Source organism: Mustela putorius, unplaced genomic scaffold, assembly GCF_011764305.1.
Source record: "Mustela putorius furo isolate JIRA1106 unplaced genomic scaffold, ASM1176430v1.1 tig00000460_pilon_pilon_pilon, whole genome shotgun sequence".
Lineage (NCBI taxonomy): Eukaryota > Metazoa > Chordata > Mammalia > Carnivora > Mustelidae > Mustela > Mustela putorius.
In genome coordinates this window covers 11582589-11600061 of record NW_025421389.1, presented here as the reverse complement: position 1 = coordinate 11600061, position 17473 = coordinate 11582589, and the positions used below count along the sequence as shown (strand labels likewise).

The 17473-nt window shown below is 51.8% G+C and overlaps 1 protein-coding gene across 3 annotated transcripts in view; it reads left to right on the top strand.

Annotated features, from left to right (window-relative positions):
* Window positions 1–260: 260 nt before the first annotated feature.
* FLI1 (Fli-1 proto-oncogene, ETS transcription factor) overlaps window positions 261–17473 on the top strand; it is a 122658-nt gene continuing 105445 nt past the window's right edge. For 2 of the 3 annotated variants that reach the window (XM_004763897.3, XM_045080358.1), the window contains exon 1: window positions 8712–9050. In XM_004763897.3, the coding sequence (XP_004763954.1) occupies window positions 9033–9050 (18 nt within the window). In that variant the 5' untranslated portion in view covers window positions 8712–9032. Of the gene's footprint in view, window positions 486–1671; window positions 1753–8711; window positions 9051–17473 lie in introns of those variants that run through there. The other variant, XM_045080355.1, reaches the window with a different exon arrangement.

The window sequence follows — 17473 nt, the reverse complement described above, 5'->3', positions numbered from 1 at the left end:
GGTCTCCGTGTCTCCCCTTGGCTTTATATCTGTAGTACGTGTGTGGTTCCCAGTATTCCTTGACATTTCCTAGCACTACCGTGAGGTTTCTGGAAAATCAGTGAGGGACAGATGGGTGGCTGTCTACTAGAACAATTCATCAGACAGCAGTTGAAATATTGATAAGAAAACGGAAATCAAGTTAAAAGACGGGAAAAGAGAGAGGAAGGGGGAGTGGGACGAAGAGAGACATCAGGGAAGAGAGCTGCAGGGCACACAGACCAAGTGGTTTCTGTGCACCCCCACCCCCACCCCCCAGCTAGGACTGAGGCTGGCTGTGTGAAGGCGCTGCAGAGAAAGGCACATTTGACTCCGGGCAGCCAGCAGGTTTAATAGGGCACCGAGGATCCGGGGCTCTAGGCGCAGAGAACTGGCACCCAGAACTCGAACATCCTGGAGTTGCTGGAGTTCTGCTCCTGCTGGCCAAACAGGAAAGGGTATCTAAGGTGAGCGTTCCTGTGTGTGAGATCCTTGGGGGAATGCAGGAGGTTAGCGGCGCCCCTTTCTCCACCAGGAATGGGAGGCTTTCTGGGACTCTCTCTTTCTCTCCGGCACTTTCTTTTCTCTCTTCCCCTGCTCCCGCCTCACTTTTTCCCCTGCAAATTCCATTCCAACTTTCAGAGAAAATGGGGGACACTCTCCACAAAGACCCCGGGATAGAGGCAGGGAATGGGAATCTAGGAGCCCAAAGGAACATACCTGGTCCCTGAACTCACGTATGTGTGTTGTGGCTTCAGAAGCCGAAAAGCTGGAATTTGTTAGTGAGGAGAAAAGTGCTTTATCAGAAACACATTGGCTGCCGGAGAAGCTGCACGCTGCCACGTTAAAGATGGCTTAAGAGAAGGAAGGGAAGAGGGGAGAGAGACAGCCCCCGGACTTGGCAAGACAGGGAGAGACTCACGCAGAGGCACCTGGCATTCTAGGGTGATTTCTGACCCGGCCAGCCCAATTACTCAGACTTCAGACACCAGCTCCTCTGCCACTAGAAATAAGGCTGCGTTATTCATTGTCTTTGTCTCTGCTGTAAAAACTGTTTTCTTTAAGAAGCAGGGCTGGGAGAAAAGATCTCCCCAGACCTCAAGAAGCTTCTGCCAGTCTTCCTTCCCAAGTGGTCCAGCAGCAGGGAAGAGGGGGGCACCTGAACTCTGGCAGAGTCCTGGGGTTTTAGGGGAGCCAGGCAGGAGATCTGTGTCTGGAGGGCCTGAACTTGGCAGCTCTGTAAATATCTGGTCCCTGGGTGGTTGGGCTGCATTCGAGGGGAAACCTACCTTTATCCAGGCAGCATTCTGTCTTCTGGCTCAGATGGTCCCCCGTCCCCTGGTGTCTGCAGGTGTGAACCTACCCAGGCCCTGGTGGGGAGATGGGTGTCTCAGATTGTGGGTAGGGGAGGGTTACACGGCTGTGGGAAAGAGACCCAATGGCGTCAGCTGGCTCTCAACCTCCAGGTCTGGAGGCAGAGGGGCAGGGAGGGTGCCCAGTGCCTAACAGTTCCAATCCTCCCTTGCTGGCCCAGGCGGATCCCAGGCAGATCCGAGCATCCCAACTCTCCTCCTTCATCACCTAACCCCACCCCCACCCTCTACCCTCTCACCCGTGTTGTACTGTTGGGTGACTGAGGTTTCTCCTACCCAGGCTGGTTCTTGGGCCTTCCCCACCCTTCCTTACCAAGCCAGGATGTTTCAGACGGTCCCCGACACATCGTCTTACGTCAAGGTAAGACATGACAGCGTCTTTAAACAGGTAATAACCCCTGCCCCTCTGCCACCCAGGCCTGTGGTCCCTCCATCCCCTTTCTTGGGTCAGAGGGTGGATCTGGAGACTGGGGAATCCTTGGTTGAGGAGACAGGCCCTCGGGCAGGTACTGTTTGGGAGACTGGAAGTGGGTGAGCCTGGTGAAGTTTGGGCAGGGAAGCCGAGACGCCAGTCCCTGAACTGAGAGCCAGTGTCCGATCCCAGTGGGTCTTGCGTTCGTGCCGCGGGCGCACAGCAAGCTTCAAGTTAAGAGTCTGCCTGTACTTGGGAGTGTGCATGTGAGTCTCTGGGCATGTGTGCGAGGGTATGTGAAGGCGACGCGCTTCTCCACTGGTTAGGCACCCCGTCCGTCCTCAAACACACCTTTCCTTGGCCGCACCCGCTCCACCAAAGCGCAGCATTTGACAGCATATAGAACGTTTTTTGCACTCATAACAGTTCCCAAGAATGTAAACAAATCGAGGGAAGGACATCTGCGTTACACGTTTAAATGAAAATCCGCCAGTGGGGCGGGGCCGAGGGTCCGAAGTAGGGATTCAGGCGCGACCTCCCTCCTTCCCGGTAACAGCCGGGAGCTGGGGCTGGCTGAGCCTTCCCTAGATCCGAGGAGGAAGAGCTCGCCGGGGTTCGGCAAACACACCCCTCAGGTCCCCGCCCCGCCCCCTTCTCCGTGAAACCCCGCCCCCTCCGGCCCCCACCCCCACCTGCGTGCCCGCGCAGAGCTCCCTGCTGCGTCGGCGAATACCACCGACCTGTGGGACAGCCGGCACTTGACCACCTCGTTGGGGTGCGGCTCTCGGGAGGCGCAACTTTTGCATTCGGCCCTCCTCCCATTCCTCTACAGGGAAATTTGTTGAGACTGGATAGTATCACCCCCGCCCATTCCCGCCTCCTCCCGAGGTCTAAAGAAGTTTTACAGTCACTTTGGGGGGCCAGGTCCTGGAGCCTTGGCGCGGGTAAGAGTTGTTTAATCTGGAATGAATGAAAAATAAGTGAATCGATGTGTCTACAATCCATATAATGGATCGCTGGACGGAGGGCTCTCGGGAGGTGGCGGGGCGTACACAGGGAGACTAAAGCGCACGGAGCCGCTCGCCGCAGGAGCTCTTTTCAAGGGGGAAAAATGGATTTTTCAGCAGCCACAAAGTTTGTATTGTTGCACAAAGGGGTGCATTGATGGCGGCGCAAGGTCTGCGTAGCAGGGACAATCTTGGGTCTGTTCCTCCCGCTCCCTACATCGACCATTTGCCAGAGGGGCACAAACAGTCCCCCCCCTGCCAAAACCCTGCCATTCTGTGTCAGGAACCTTCGAGGTTGTTGACAAACACGGCATGCCCCGGCGCCCAGGCTGGGAGCCTGGATCCTAGCCGGGCTGCAGAAGCCAAGGGTGCCCACTCCACCGGGCAGCGATCTGGGTTCTGAGAACTCACATAGTCCCTCAGGGAGATTCCACAGGAGAGCGCTGAAGGAGGGTATGGAGCTGGAAGGAGAGAGGAAAAGGGAGAGAGGGAAGGAGGGTGACTCTTCAAGACAAAGACGTTGCCGTAGGTGAATAATGGTAGTAACATCATGGTAGCCCTTGCCTTTGCTAGGCCCTGTTCTAAACATTGTATTTGTACTAACTCATTTAATATTAATAGTAATCCTAGGAGGTAATCCATTTTGCAGATGAGAAACTGAGGTATTGAGAGGTTAAGATAACAGAGCTTGTAAGAGGTGGGGCCAAGATACAAATAAGGGCAAAATTGTGCTGTCAGGTAAGTTCCAGACACTCATTTCAAGTTTAGGAAAGCCTTTTGAGGGTTACGTCCTATCACAACACCCATGTACAGATGGAAGACACTGAGGCACAGAGAGGTTAAGGAACTTGTTCAAGGCCACAGAGCTGGTACATGCAGAGCCAGAATTCAAACCCTAGGTCCCACAGTGTGACCTTCCACCTGGATGTTCCACTTGTAGATATGGGAAGTCATCCTGCCCCTGCAGGGTGCAAATCCCTTGTCAGTCCCAGCGCGGGGAGCACAACCCCGAAAGCCCCTCATCAACCCCGCGGAGACTGGCTGGGTCCTCCACTTTCTCCTCTTTGCGAGTCTTCCGGACTCCTTGCTCCCGCTCCCTCACAACCTAGTCTGCAGGTTCAGCCCAAGCTGCATTCTGGAGGAGACACCCCGCCCCCCCAAACCAGACCAAAGGAGGCTTCTAGCCCCAGAATATTCACAGCGACCGACACGCCCCAGGGGCAGCATCTGGCCAGCAGGTCCAGCAGCAGCGTTTCAAGGACACAGGTCTGTACTTAGAATAAATGCCATTTGGGGCGGCTGGGAGGCAGGGCGGACAGAGATCGGAGAGGTTGAAAAGCTCCCGTGCCCCGCCCACCCCCCCCACCCCCTGCCCCAGGCCCCGTCTAGGCATCGCCGCTGGGTGAGAGTCCCGGCACCTGGCTGGTCTCCACCTCTTGTCAGCCTGTGCTCTCTGGTCGGCCTGGGACTCCCTCGGGATTTCCTCGTCGACGCCGAGTGGTCTGGGGACCCGGCCCGCAGCGCCTCGGGCTCTGGGCGCAGAGACCCTCCCCCAGCCGAGCCCGCCGACCCCCGGCCCTCCCGCCGCCGCGGCCTCCCACGTAGCGTTTTGAACCCGCTTGGCGCTAAAGCAAGAACGAGCGTGGGGAGCGGGCAGGGCGAGCAGAGGCTCTAAATCTTCCTTCAATCTGAGAGTGGATGAAGTCTGAGAAACAAATTCAAAGCAGGCGCGCCTGCAGAGCCTTCCTGCAGAAATATTCCCCGGCATTCAAGCGCATCCAGGGGCGGCTCGAGCTGCCTTGTTTGGCTAAGGTCAGACGAGACTCGAGTTCTCCAATAAAAATAAATCTCAAATTAATTATGGCCTGGAGCGAGGGGCCAGACACTTGAAGCTGCAGTTGTGCAGTCTGGAGTTTTGGCGCTCGCTCGCCGGTCCCTCCCCCGCGCCCCCGCCTCCCCGCCCTCCCCGCCCTTGCCAGCTCGAATACCAGCCGAGGCGGCGCTGGACCCGAGGGGCGGGGGAGGACGGAGGACGGAGGGACGGAGGGGGGAGGATCCGCCGGAGACATTCTGCCAGGCCTGGCATCTTTCGGGGTTTCAAGTGACGGGGCAGTCCCCGGATCCGGAGGCACCCCGGGGACCCGGCACCGATTGTCGCGTCCTGCCGCCTCCAACCTGGGCTGGGACCTAAGAAGCCCAGGAAGTCGCGTCTGGAAAGTCTTGACCGGGTCAAAAGGGCTGACATTGAGCGAGCCAAGACACGTTTCACCCAGCCGCTTCCCTCCCGGGGGGAAGCAGGACTTCCGCATCTTTGAAAATACTGTCAAGTGCGTATGGTGAGAGGCAAGTCCTTCGACCAGAGTTCCAGCGAAAATGTTCAAAATCCAAATGTTTTCCTAAATATTCACCCTCCATGTGCATGCTTTCTGTACGTGACCCTAGGCTTAGAACGGTGCCATGAGTTGTTTTGTGGGTCCCCCAGTTGGTAGCTTTTGTTTTCCATGCTGGGCCACTTCCTTGGCTGCCAGCGCTCCCCGACTTGAAAGCTGGTGGGCACTGAGGGTAGCCGGCACTGGCTCCTAGGCACCAGCCCTGCCCAGTCTGGAAAAGGCAGGCAGGGCAGTCTCTGGTGAGCCAGGAAAGAGGGTGTGTGCAAGTGTGTGGGCTGGGGTAACCAGCTCCTCACTAAGCTTGGAGAAGGGAGAGGGAGAGAGGGGAAAAAGAAAGGGGAGGGCGAGTGAGGAGATGGGGAGGGGTTCCCCAACTCAAAGACACTTTTCATTTGTAGCGGGCCTTACCACAGGCTCTCTATCAATTTGTCTCAATGCAAACATTCAAAATATTCTCTTTGGCTGCTCGTGAAAACAATGTGAGCTGCCAGGATCAAACCATCTTTCCAGATGTCTGGTGTTAACCACATGAAACAGGGCAGACTTGTTTACTGTTGTGTTTGATTAGGGCTTTTTCCCCCTTGGGGATTTAAAATAGAAGCAGCAGCAGGAGTTGAGCCTCAAACCCAGAGTTATATAAGTGGGGCAAACTTGCCTACCAGCATGTCAATATGGGGTAGAGGGAGCCTCAAATCCCTCAGAGAGCTGTTGTTCCCAGCTGGGGGGCTTCTTTTTGCTGGTTGGAGGACATCGTGAATGGACAGGAGCTCCTCATGGAGGAGCTGGTAAATAGCAAAAGGCATGGCATCAGTGCCAGTCCATGAGTCACAAAGGGGTGACAGTTATGCCAATGTCAGCCTCTCCCCCCTCCATCTTCCAAATTATGAAATTGCCATAGCTTTGGTTCTCCCGGGAGAAACAAAGTGCTATTGAGTTCCACAGCTAAAACAGGAGGGCGGGGGCACCTGGGTGGCTCAGTGGGTTAAGCCTCTGCCTTTAGCTCAGGTCATAATCTCAGAGTCCTGGGATCAAGTCCCTCCTTGGGCTCTCTGCTCAGCAGGGAGCCTGCTTCCTCCTCCCCCTCTGTCTGCCTCTCTGCCTATTTGTGATCTCTCTCTCTCTCTGTGTGTCAAATAAATAAAATATTTAAAAACGATAAAATAAAACAGGAGGGCAAGTCCTCGTTTTAATGTAGTTTCATATTGACCAACTTCCTGATGTGAAAAGGCAGTTCCTGCTAAAAGGAGTTGGGGGTACTAGGGGGGTGTGGGGGTGACTGTCCTGATCAGTGCAGTGTAGATAAGAATATATGCTCTTGGACACCCTTCATAGGAGGTGGGAAGAGAAACCTAGCCAACATTTTTGCCATGGAGGTGACTTCTCCAGCACTAGGAGGAGTCTGGAAGGAAGGGGGAGCGGCTGGCTGGTGTGGGGTGGCCATTAACAAACTCAGTGTTTGCCCAGGACCAGGAAGGGGGCCTCCGGGTGGTAGAGTTGGAATCTCTTCTGCCTGAGAAAGGGGCAACGAAGCTGGGGGTGCCGGGTTTCTGGCCAGGTCTGGGTGGAAAGCGGTCTCCCCGCACCCTCCTGAAAGCCCTGTTGTCGTTTGAAGGTCGACAGAGTCTGGGCTGAAAAGGAAACAATTTGGGGTTTGAAAGGATGTAATTCATTCTTCCTTTCCCTTTAACCTCTTTCCTCTCTGGAAAGCATGTGGAAAAGCTGAAGGGAAGAGTGAGAGCGCAGGCTGCCGGCTGAGGAGACGAAAGGGTTAAGTCTGATTTCTTTTAATTGAACTCCAGAACTGGTGGCCCCAGGCAAAGGGGGGGAACTGACCCCGCTAGCGGTAACCAGATGTGGCGGTCTCTGGGGAGCCCCGGAGCAGACCCCTGGATTGAGAAGCAGACAGGAGGTGGGGTGGGGGGGGTCGGCCCGGCCCCCAACCCCCCCCACCCCTCCCCCACCCCACTCCCCCATAAGCACACCGAGTCTCAATTGCTGGCAGGCTGCACCCGCCACTCCAGGTCTGGTCACGTTCAGACCCGCGTCTGTATTCGAACCCAAAATTGGAGCTGAATTGATGAGACTAATTTCGAGAGGGGGTGGGGGGAGGGAGGGAGGAAGGCAAGCTAGCTTTCTGGCTCACTTGGTCCAGAAGAAATAAAGAATTAATAAGTCACCTTTTTCGCCGCTGTGGACACCCTTTTGAATTTTTTTTCTTTCCAATTGACTCGGATCTCCTCTGGATTTTTTTTTTTTTTTCCTCCTTCCCCGGGTGGACTCTTAAATAAAAGTGAAAAAGTCCAAAGCGTGGTCTGGAGAGCGTGGACAAGGTAACCTGTTTTGGAGGTTGGGGAGAAGGGAGTCAAGCCGAGAGCGCTCGGAGGCTGGGGAGGGGGGTCCCCTCGCTGCGTCTGGACTCCTGAGGCTGCCCCAGCTGGAGCGTTCGGCGGCAATGCAGGGGGGCCGGGGAGGTCTCCGGGTGGCGGGGACCGACAAGGCGGGCCAAGGGCCGGCTGGCCTCCCGGCTGGGTGCGCATGATGGTCCTGAGCACTGACTCCCGGGGGCTCACCCGAGGGGGAAGTCTGAGTCTGTGCGGCGATCTTGCTTGCTGCGCTCTGGAGACCTGCTGACCAGCGTAGAAGGAATGTCCGCGGTAGTGTAGGTTTCTCCGGGGCTCGGAGTAGCACTGCATAGGCGGCTCTGGCCGAGCGCCGGGACTTGGGCCATCGGGTCCAGGTAAAGTGCGAGGGGTTTGACCCTAGAAGGCGCGGGTAGGTGGCCTTGGGTGCCGCCGCTCCCGCCTTCGGTGGGCGCCGGGAGCTCTCCGGGAGCGAAGGGCCGAGGCGCGCTGCCCCGAGGGCGCCCTTCTGCTAACAATGCGCTGGGAGCCTAGTCCGCGCCCCCGACGGTCCTTCCGAAACCGCCCGGAGTCCGCGTCGACCGGTGAACCGCTCTGAGTCTGCCGCGTCTCGGCGGCCGAGGGCCCGAGTGGAAAAATTCCCATTGGATGCACTTTTTTAAATGGTTGGTTTGCTTCGGTCTGCGTCCGGATCTCCCCGGGCAGTAGGCTCCAGGTTATCCCCAGCCCGAGTAAACTGCCCCCCCCCAACCCCCAATAAGTTTGACTCCGGCTGGAAAAAGCATTAATGAACGTATCTGTGGGAAGAAACGGAAAGTGAATGAGTCAGGAGGGCCACCTTCGGCCAACGGCCCGGGAAAAGGAAGGAGGCCAAAGACGTTTGGTTTTGGACTTTGGGGGAAGGTGTTGGGGGTGGGGGTGCAGACTGCGGGAATCAGGGCGCGGGCGCCGGGCGTGGACCCCGGCATTGTTCCCGGCTCGCTCTTATCTCCCAGGAGCAAGTATCCTGTGTGCGCTGCGCATGAATGTATCTGGGCATCTCCGGGTATATTTATATAGTGTGTGTGATGCGAAAAGCAGGACCAGCAGAGGGGAGGAAGAGGGGGTGTGGGGGGAGGGAAAGCAAGGGAGAGCAGAGGGGAGAGGAGAAGAGAGCGCGAGACACACACACAGAGAGAGAGAGAGAGAGAGAGAGAGAGAGAGAGATAGGACTTCCTCCTCGATTCGCAAAGTGAAGTCACTTCCCAAAATTAGCTGAAAAAAAGTTTCATCCGGTTAACTGTCTCTTTTTCGCTCCGCTACAACAACAAACGTGCACAGGGGAGCGAGGGCAGGGCGCTCGTGGGGGGCACGCAGGGAGGGCCCAGGGCGCCAGGGAGGCCGCGCCGGGCTAATCCGAAGGGGCTGCGAGGTCAGGCTGCAACCGGGTCAATGTGTGGAATATTGGGGGGCTCGGCTGCAGACTTGGCCAAATGGACGGGACTATTAAGGTAAGCGATGGGGCAGTGGGCGCGGGAGCGGCGGGTCCAGCCGGGGCGGCTAGGCAGAGGGCAGGCTTGGCGCGGGGCGCCGGGGTCCCGGAAGACGTGGCTACTCTCCCTTCCTTCCGTGCCCCGGCTTCGCGCCTTCTCCTCCCGCGCTCGGGTGGCAAGTTTCACTCGCGGGGGCGACCCTCCGGGCTCACCACAGACAGCGATCTCCCCCAGCACCCCTTGTCCCAGAGTCGCGTCCGGCTGCCCCCTACGCGCTGCGGGCCCGGGCTGCGGGCGGGGTGGGTCCGCATGAAACCTAAGGACCTCGGGCGCGGATCCAAGCCTGGGGCTGGAGACCTTCGGGTCCACCACTCCCACCCGGCAAGCTGGGCGCCTTGGCCCCGGCGCTGGGCACTCGCCTGGCGGGCCGGCTTCCTCTTCCCCGAGGCCGAAGGCGACGGGGGCGGGAGCTGCAGCCGCCACCAGCTGGGGTCCCCCCGCCTGGAGGGCTTTGGGGCGGGCAAGTGGATGGGTTGCAAGCGGATCGGGGTGCAAGTGAGTGTGCCTGGGGGTCTGTGCGAGCGGACTTCTCCAGATGGAAGTCCCTGTTTACATGTCAGCGCGAGCTGGTTTCCCTTCCTCTTGGTGCTTGTGTTGCGGAGCTTTCTGGCCCTCGAGGGCTGCCGGCTCCCTGAGACTGCCGGGCCGGCCTCTGCGCTCCGCCGGCAGGCGATCCCTCTGCAGCCTGGGTCGGCGCCGCTGCCCCGCGCCTTGCATGCGGCTCTGGCTCTCCTCTCCCAGCCGTGCGCTGGCTCCAGGGCAAGGGCTCCACCGTCTTCCCAAAGAGGGTCCCGCGCCCTGCAGAGCCGCTTCTCCTGCGGTGGCCGTCTCTGAGCCAACAGCCCCTGCGACCGCGCTGGCAAATCCACCCCCCTCCCCATCCTCACCCCACACCTCGAGCCTGCCTCTAAGTTGCAAAATGCAGCCCAGGGGGATGGATGAGGGTCTGGGGTTTGTGTCAGACTTCAGGAGTGTTGATTGCCTGCCCCTCCTGGAAGGGGGAAGTGGTCCGGGGAGCTGAGAGGAGGGACACCCCCTAAAGTGACTGACCTTAGAGGACCCAGAGGAATGAATGGGACCAGGAGTAGGCTTCCAGGCTGTCCCGCAACCCCAAGCAGGAGTCAGTCTGGAAAAACTATTAGGCTGGTGAGGTGGGGACTGGCAGAGCCTGCCATTCCCCAGAACCCAAAGGAATCAAGTCCTTGCTCAGGACTGAGTTTAGAGGAGAGGGAAGATGAAGATGTTGTGCTTGGAGAATTTAGGAGATTTTTATCATTTGGGTGGAGTAGTGGTTTTTATTTTCTAAGTTTTTTTTTTTTTTTCTGAAAGTTTGAAACACGCTGACTTAGGTAAAAGGCACCAAGAGAAGGAACTTGAAAATCTGGAGATGAGATAACTGATTGTACCGAGTTCAGGGGGAAGCCTGCGTGAGTCTGGGTTCATCCAGTTTAAAGTGTGCGGGGGTGAGGAGTGTTCCTACGGAGAGTGTGGAGGTGGCCACTGGTCACTTACACCTGTTTGTCTTCATGTTGGTGTGCGCCTGCAAATGTCTGGGTGTCTCTGGTTTGGTAAAAGGATGCTCCACTCTAGAAGACTCTCTCACATTAGGACACTTACCACTTACCCAGAAGCTCTGCCTCTGATCTGGAAGGGTGGCAAGATGGCTCCAGGGTCTTGATGTGGACACCCTAAGGAGAAGTGAAGCAATATCTCCATGATGCTTAGACCTCTACGGCCCTGAGCAAATGGAGGAAGCTGTGGTCTGTGTACCCAGGATGTGCTAACCTCTTTAGAGACACACACAAGGATTGGCATGGCAGGCAGGGAAACCAGGCTGAGATGAGGGCCCTGGTCCTTCATGCTAAGGATGGAGGGGAAGGTCTTCTTTTTCCTGTGGGCGGTGGGAGCCTGTGAGTCCCTCCAGCCCCTCCAGCCCCTCCTCGGGAGCACCCTTGTCCCTCTTCCAGGTGACCTGGTTCTGCAGACACACCCACAGAGCAGTGGCTTCTCAAGTCCTGGGGCGGGACTTCAGTCCCCAGAATGCTCAAGGATGGCGCTGTTAATGTATGCTTCGGTATTTAAATTGTGCGAAAGCCACGGTTTCCGATTCCTCTGTGACTTTTGGATCTTGAGGTTCCTAGACCCCATTCCTACAGGGGTTCAAACACTGTGTTTGGAGGAGACAGTGGACAAGGGGAGGCTAGTGGATTTCTAGCCTCTCACACGAGAATGTATGATCCACTGAACCTGTTTGAACTTCAAAATCTTTGTATAAATGAAACAGGGGAAGTAAAGTCCCTATACAGTATATCTTTCCAATATTCGGTTCCTAAAATACCATGTTTATACGTTCTTATAAGGACATAGGCCTGCATGTCCATGAAATTCTGTCCTGTACAGATGGAGGTCTGTAGACAGAAATCTAGAATGTGTGTTCCCAGTTTGAGTGACCTTGACAAATCATCTTTGAGTAATTCTGGAATATGATTTTTATGCACCTGCATATTTCTTCCTCAAATATAAGGCATGTCAATATTTCAAAATACCTATGAGTCTCCACACTAAGGAGATACTTAGGCCAGGGAAGTCTGATTGCTTTAAGGAAGTTTTTTATTTTGTGCATAATTTGCAGAACTCCATGTGATTTCAAAATCTTAATTTTGCCGCCCTTGTTGTAAGTCCTTCTGTGTAGTGCTCCTGCCTCCTTCCCAAGAATGTCTCCTGGGAAGGCTTTAAAGAGTCATGTTGGGAAGACCAAAATTTGCAGGAGCCATTCTGCTCTACTTTGGCCACAGACAAGTTAACCTGCGATATTAAACAACACTTATCTCACCCCTGCCCCCACAGTGACATTATCAGTGTTGAAAATCACGTGATACTGGTTGCTGCTCAGAAGATGACCCGGTTTCAAAACCTGCATCTTTGTTCTAGGCAGTCTTCCACTGAATCTAGTTCCTCCATCTATGAAAGCTTGATTCAATGCACATGGTACCATTAAAGATGGAGAGACAATCAGAGAAGATGCAGACTTGGTGAATGAAACAGGGAAATGTCGGGCGGACTTGAAGTCAGGAAATCTGAGTTCATTCTCAGCTGCTACTCAGCTGCTGTGTGCCCTACAGCAAGGCCCTTCAGGTCTTTGAATGTCAGTTTTCTCATCTGTAAAGTGGGGCCAAAGCACTCCCTTGCCAGAAACCACAGTGAGGATTAAATAAAGTCTCGTACCTTAGTGGAATGCCCGTTTGCTGAATTTCTCCTTGGGGTTAAGGACTTTCAGGGATCGATTGGTCAGAGCACTGGATCACAAGTCTGGGTGTCCCATAATACATATTTTATTAATTCAACCAATACTGATTATGTGTCTATTATGTTCCAAGTCTCTGCTTTCTGTGTTGAGAATAAAAGAGGTTATCAAAACCCTGCTAGAATGTACATCTCATAGTAGGGGCAGACATCTAAATAAATAATTTTGTGTCTAGGGTTGATCCACTTTCTGAAGAACAAAGAGGCAGGTTAGGGGGTAGAAGGTGATGTAGCCATATCAGTCAGGATACCAGGGGAGGATGCTTCAGATAAAGTCATAATGGAGCAGAGAAACTGTCAGTCTACATCGTTTGCCTTGGGAAATGGCAGCACCATACAATCCCTTAAGTGATGGGAGAACAAAATGGGAAACATAGGGGGAGGTCCCCACTGGCTTCTGTAAGCCGGCAGAGAGTGTGTGTGTGGCCGATGGGGGCCAGGAGGGTAGGTTAAGGCTGACAAGACAATGCTTTCCAGTCTGGAAACTTCGGGATGGTATCTGAGTAGAAAACAACAGAGTGAGGAACCCTGGGAACAAAGACTCTACGTCTGTCCTCAAAAATAGGTGCTACCTTGACTTTGAAGAGTGAATTGTACAACCCCCCTCCCCCTCACCACTACCTTTTAACCTTCCTGGAGTCATGAGAATGCCAGGCAGAACAGCACGATGTCAATTTCTCTGTCCCTGTGACCACATTGAATTGCTTCCTTCAGGTATTTAATAAATGATGAATCCTATTTCCTTGGTGAATAATTCCCACAAAAATCTTCCCTCCACTTCTCCTGCCATTCAAAGCAGATCTGTAGGTTTGCAACTTGAGAACTTTTGAGATTATTGAGCTCAATATGTTTGTTCTGTGGGTGGGGAAACTGAGGCTAAGAGTTGTTTAATGCACTACCTAAGATCACATAGCTAACCACTGACAGAGTCAAGAGGAGAATTCAGGGATCCTAACCCTCAGGCTAGTGTTCTTTCCACCACATTGCGAAGATTTCATTTGCTTTCATTATAATACCATGAGTTACAGAATCCTGGCGATCATGTGTGTGAGAGAGAGGCAGACAGAGACAGAGAGAGAAGCCTTAAAAAGAAAAACCATGAGAAATTTTGCACTTTGAGCTAAAGATGTATCTGCTATTTAATGAAAAATTTATTACTGCCATCCTGAATTATATCCATACTTTAAAAAGAATTCCAAATTCTCAGATAGGATTTTTACATAGCTGTTTTCCAAAATAAATCCTTCTTTTCCTATAGACAAACAAAGTCTCCATTATCAAAAGGCAACAAAAAAATAAAGGATTTTGCTTAAATAACCAATAGGTCCCTCTACCGACCAAGGGCAGGTGGGCCGAATTCCTATTTCAATTCCTTTAATAATTGAGTATTTGATGATTTAAGCAAAATATGTTCAGATGAATTACAATATAAATTATAGACCCATCTTTCAGACTGTGTAGTAAGTAGGTCTTAAATAACAACTGCATTAAATAAGAGTTCAGATTTCAATGTCTGCTCATATTTGGGGTTATCTGGTTAACGTGGCATTCGGTTTTAAAAAGTGATTGATTTAAACCCAGTCTGTTTTCTAGAAATGTAACATTGGTCTAATGCTAGAACTGAGTTGCCCCAGCAAAAAAATAAAAATAAAAGTAAAATTTGGGAAAATCTTCATGATGATGAATCACCAGACAGGATTTCTAATGCACTGAGGCCTTTATCCTACCTCAAACTTCAAAAACTATCCTCAAATTGTAAGTCAGGACTCAAGCCATCCTAGTCTGCTCTGAAAAAAGGTCTTATTCTATCTGAAGCTTGATAGAGGGGTTTTCAGATTAGGGATAGACTCTCTAGAGTGAGAATTAAAAATCTACTATTTTAATTCATTTTAGACAATTAGCTACATTATTTGGGTCTAGAATAATGTTTTTGTTTTGTTTTGTTTTGTTTTGAATAACGTGACTTTCTTTTCTTGGCCTGTCGTTGGAACAGTCTTTCTATCTTTGGCGTGTTGTTTTGTGACAAACTGAGAAGGCTAAAGGACATTGGTCTCTATGTACACACACACACGCACACAATCTCACAAAATCATCAACCAGAATAACAGCTTTTTTAGTAACCTCAGATCTGTGCAGGTGTGTTTTCCTTGCAGAAGACTGTACTCTGCTTCATTTTCTGTTGTTTTAATGATTTACATCTACAGTGCTCATCCTATCCACGTATTAGTTCATCGATGGGATGGTACTACTAAGTGACATCACTCTCACTCTCCTACTGACCTCTTACACCCAACATCAGTGGCCTATAGCCTTGAGATGTTTCCCAGAGGCAATGGGTGGGGTTTTGTTACCCCCATATCGTCCTCCTTGGCGCCAATATCATGGAAGTCTAACAGGATTAGGCTGTCTAGGGAATAATCCTTTTGGTGAGGGAAGCTGGCTGGCTTTACGGGGGATCTATAATCTTAGTCTCATTTGCATCATAAACTGATGCCAGCCATATTAACGCAAGACAGCAAACCATGCAAATCAGTAAGGTCTTTTGCGTGACTGTAATGTAGGGTAAGGGAATGGGGTCAAGGTAGATAGAATACCAGTGGCAAAGAGGCTGCTTTCTGAAGACATCAGGATAAGCCGGGTGTGTGCACAGATGAATGCAACAAGTGTTATGCTGACCTCAAGGAAGGAAGGAGCAATTTCAACTGGAGAGACCCAGAAAGACCTAACCCCAATAGTTATCCATATGGTCCTTTCTATTTACAAAGCACTTTTGCATAAACCTTCATCATTAATCCTCAAAACAGCTCAGTAGGAGATAATACCATCACGCCTCCATTTTGGATAGGAGAAGTTAAAGTTCAGGGAGGTTAGCTAAGTTATCTAAAATGACAACTGATGGATGGCACAACTGGGTTTAGAGCCTTGGGTTTCTGATTCCAGAATATTTGCTTTTTCTATACACACAGTCTCTTGGTGTAGGTAGACCTGGACCTTGGCTATGAAGGATGGGCAGGACTGCCCAAGAAGATACAGTTCAGGGGCTTTCTCAGAAATCAGAATACTTTGGTGAGGGCGGGGGGAAGGGGGTACATATGAAGGAAAAGGAGGAGGGGAAAGATTGGCTGGAATTGTATTCCGGACACCTTCAATACCATAACAAGAATTTAGGTCTAGAAAGGAGGAATCAAAAAGTCGTGAAGAGAGGTATGACCAACACAGATGTACAAATCTCTTAAACATGAAACCCTTCCTGTCCACATCCAGTTCCTTAGGAAATGGAGAGGGAGTGGCTCCATCACTTGCCCACAGGTGGACAAGAGGCCCCAGGAAGTGAATAATTGACAGGATTTGAGAGCCAGTGATATGCTCAGGGAACCAGACCATGCTCTCAACTGTCTTTATTTTTTATTTATTTATTTTTTTAAAAGATTTTATTTATTTGACAGACAGAAATCACAAGTAGGCAGAGAGGCAGGCAGAGAGAGGAGGAAGCAGGCTCCCTGCCGAGCAGAGAGCCTGATATGGGGCTCAATCCCAGGACCCCGGGATCATGACCCTAGCCGAAGGCAGAGGCTTTAACCCACTGAGCCACCCAGGCGCCCCTCAACTGTCTTTAAAGATGCCTGTTTATTAAGTAAGGAGTCAGGAGAAGGAGGAGAAACTCTACTTCACCAGAGCTCATAAAAATGTGATTTTTTCCTTTAACTCATTTAAATGTGTCCTCTGTCTCAGTGTTCTAGAGATTACACCACAACCCTCTTTTTTTTTTTTTTTGAAGATTTTATTTATTTATTTGACACAGAGAGAGAGAGAGAGAGATCACAAGTAGGCAGAGAGGCAGGGGTGGGGGTAGGGTGAAGCAGGCTTCCCGCTGAGCAGACAGCCCAGTTTGGGCCTTGATCCCAGGACCCTGAGATCATGACCTGAGCTCAAGGCAGAGGCTTAACCCACTGAGCCATCCAGGTGCACCACAACCCCTCTTTTCAATTAGGCAGCTATCCTGGAGGTACAACTTCAGTTCCCTTTGACAATGAGTCAGCAGATAGTAATTGAGAAGAGACAAAAGGAAATGTTGTTTCCCTGAGACTCCAATCTAACTTCGATAGAAAGTCAAACAGGTCTGATAGACTTTCATCTTTTGGTTGTGCCCATCACCTCATGGTGAAATTTCACCAAGCACCCCAGAAACTCAGTTATCACCACCATTCCAAACAGGATCAGAGATTAAGTGTTCAGATTCATTTCCAGATCATTCAGTCCCACTTCAGGGCAGCTTCTGAGTTGCTTATACTTACAAAAATGAACCAAAATGCCAGCATATTTAACATTAGTTCCCCTCTTTGGGAAACAGGGTACCTACCACTTAGTTCATGATCAAAATCCCAGAGTATGTACATTTTTCAAGTTACCTCCTAGGGAATGTAGATTTGAAAACTGAAATGTTTTTGCATTTACCTCGAGCAGGGCCCATTTACTCAGACAGTGCTATGTGTCCAAGGTAATGAAAGACCCATGTCTCATCGCAGTGCACACATGCAGGAGGCCAGAATTACGCATGCCATGGAACTCTAACCCGTGTGGGTTTCACATGTCTCCTGGAATCTAACATTCCAGTAGCAGAGTTGTTGGGTCTGGATATATGGGGATTCATTGATTTTAGGTGTGAAGGAGTCCAAGCACGAAAAATTTTGCACTATAGTTCATATAGCAGAAATGTGGTAACAGTTATTATTATAAAATCACTCCGTTTTCAAATTGTCTTTAAGTTAATGCTGTTACCATCTGTGTAAATGCGTAGAGTTTATTTTTTTTTTTTTAAAGATTTTATTTATTTATTTGACAGACAGAGATCACAAGTAGGCAGAGAGGCAGGCAGAGAGAGAGAGGGAAGCAGGCTCCCCGCTGAGCAGAGAGCCCGATGCGGGACTCGATCCCAGGACCCTGGGATCATGACCTGAGCCGAAGGCAGCGGCTTAACCCACTGAGCCACCCAGGCGCCCAATGCGTAGAGTTTAATCTAAATTTTTATGCCTGAAGAGTCATTTTGCTAAAGTCATTACTTAATTCATACTCATTCA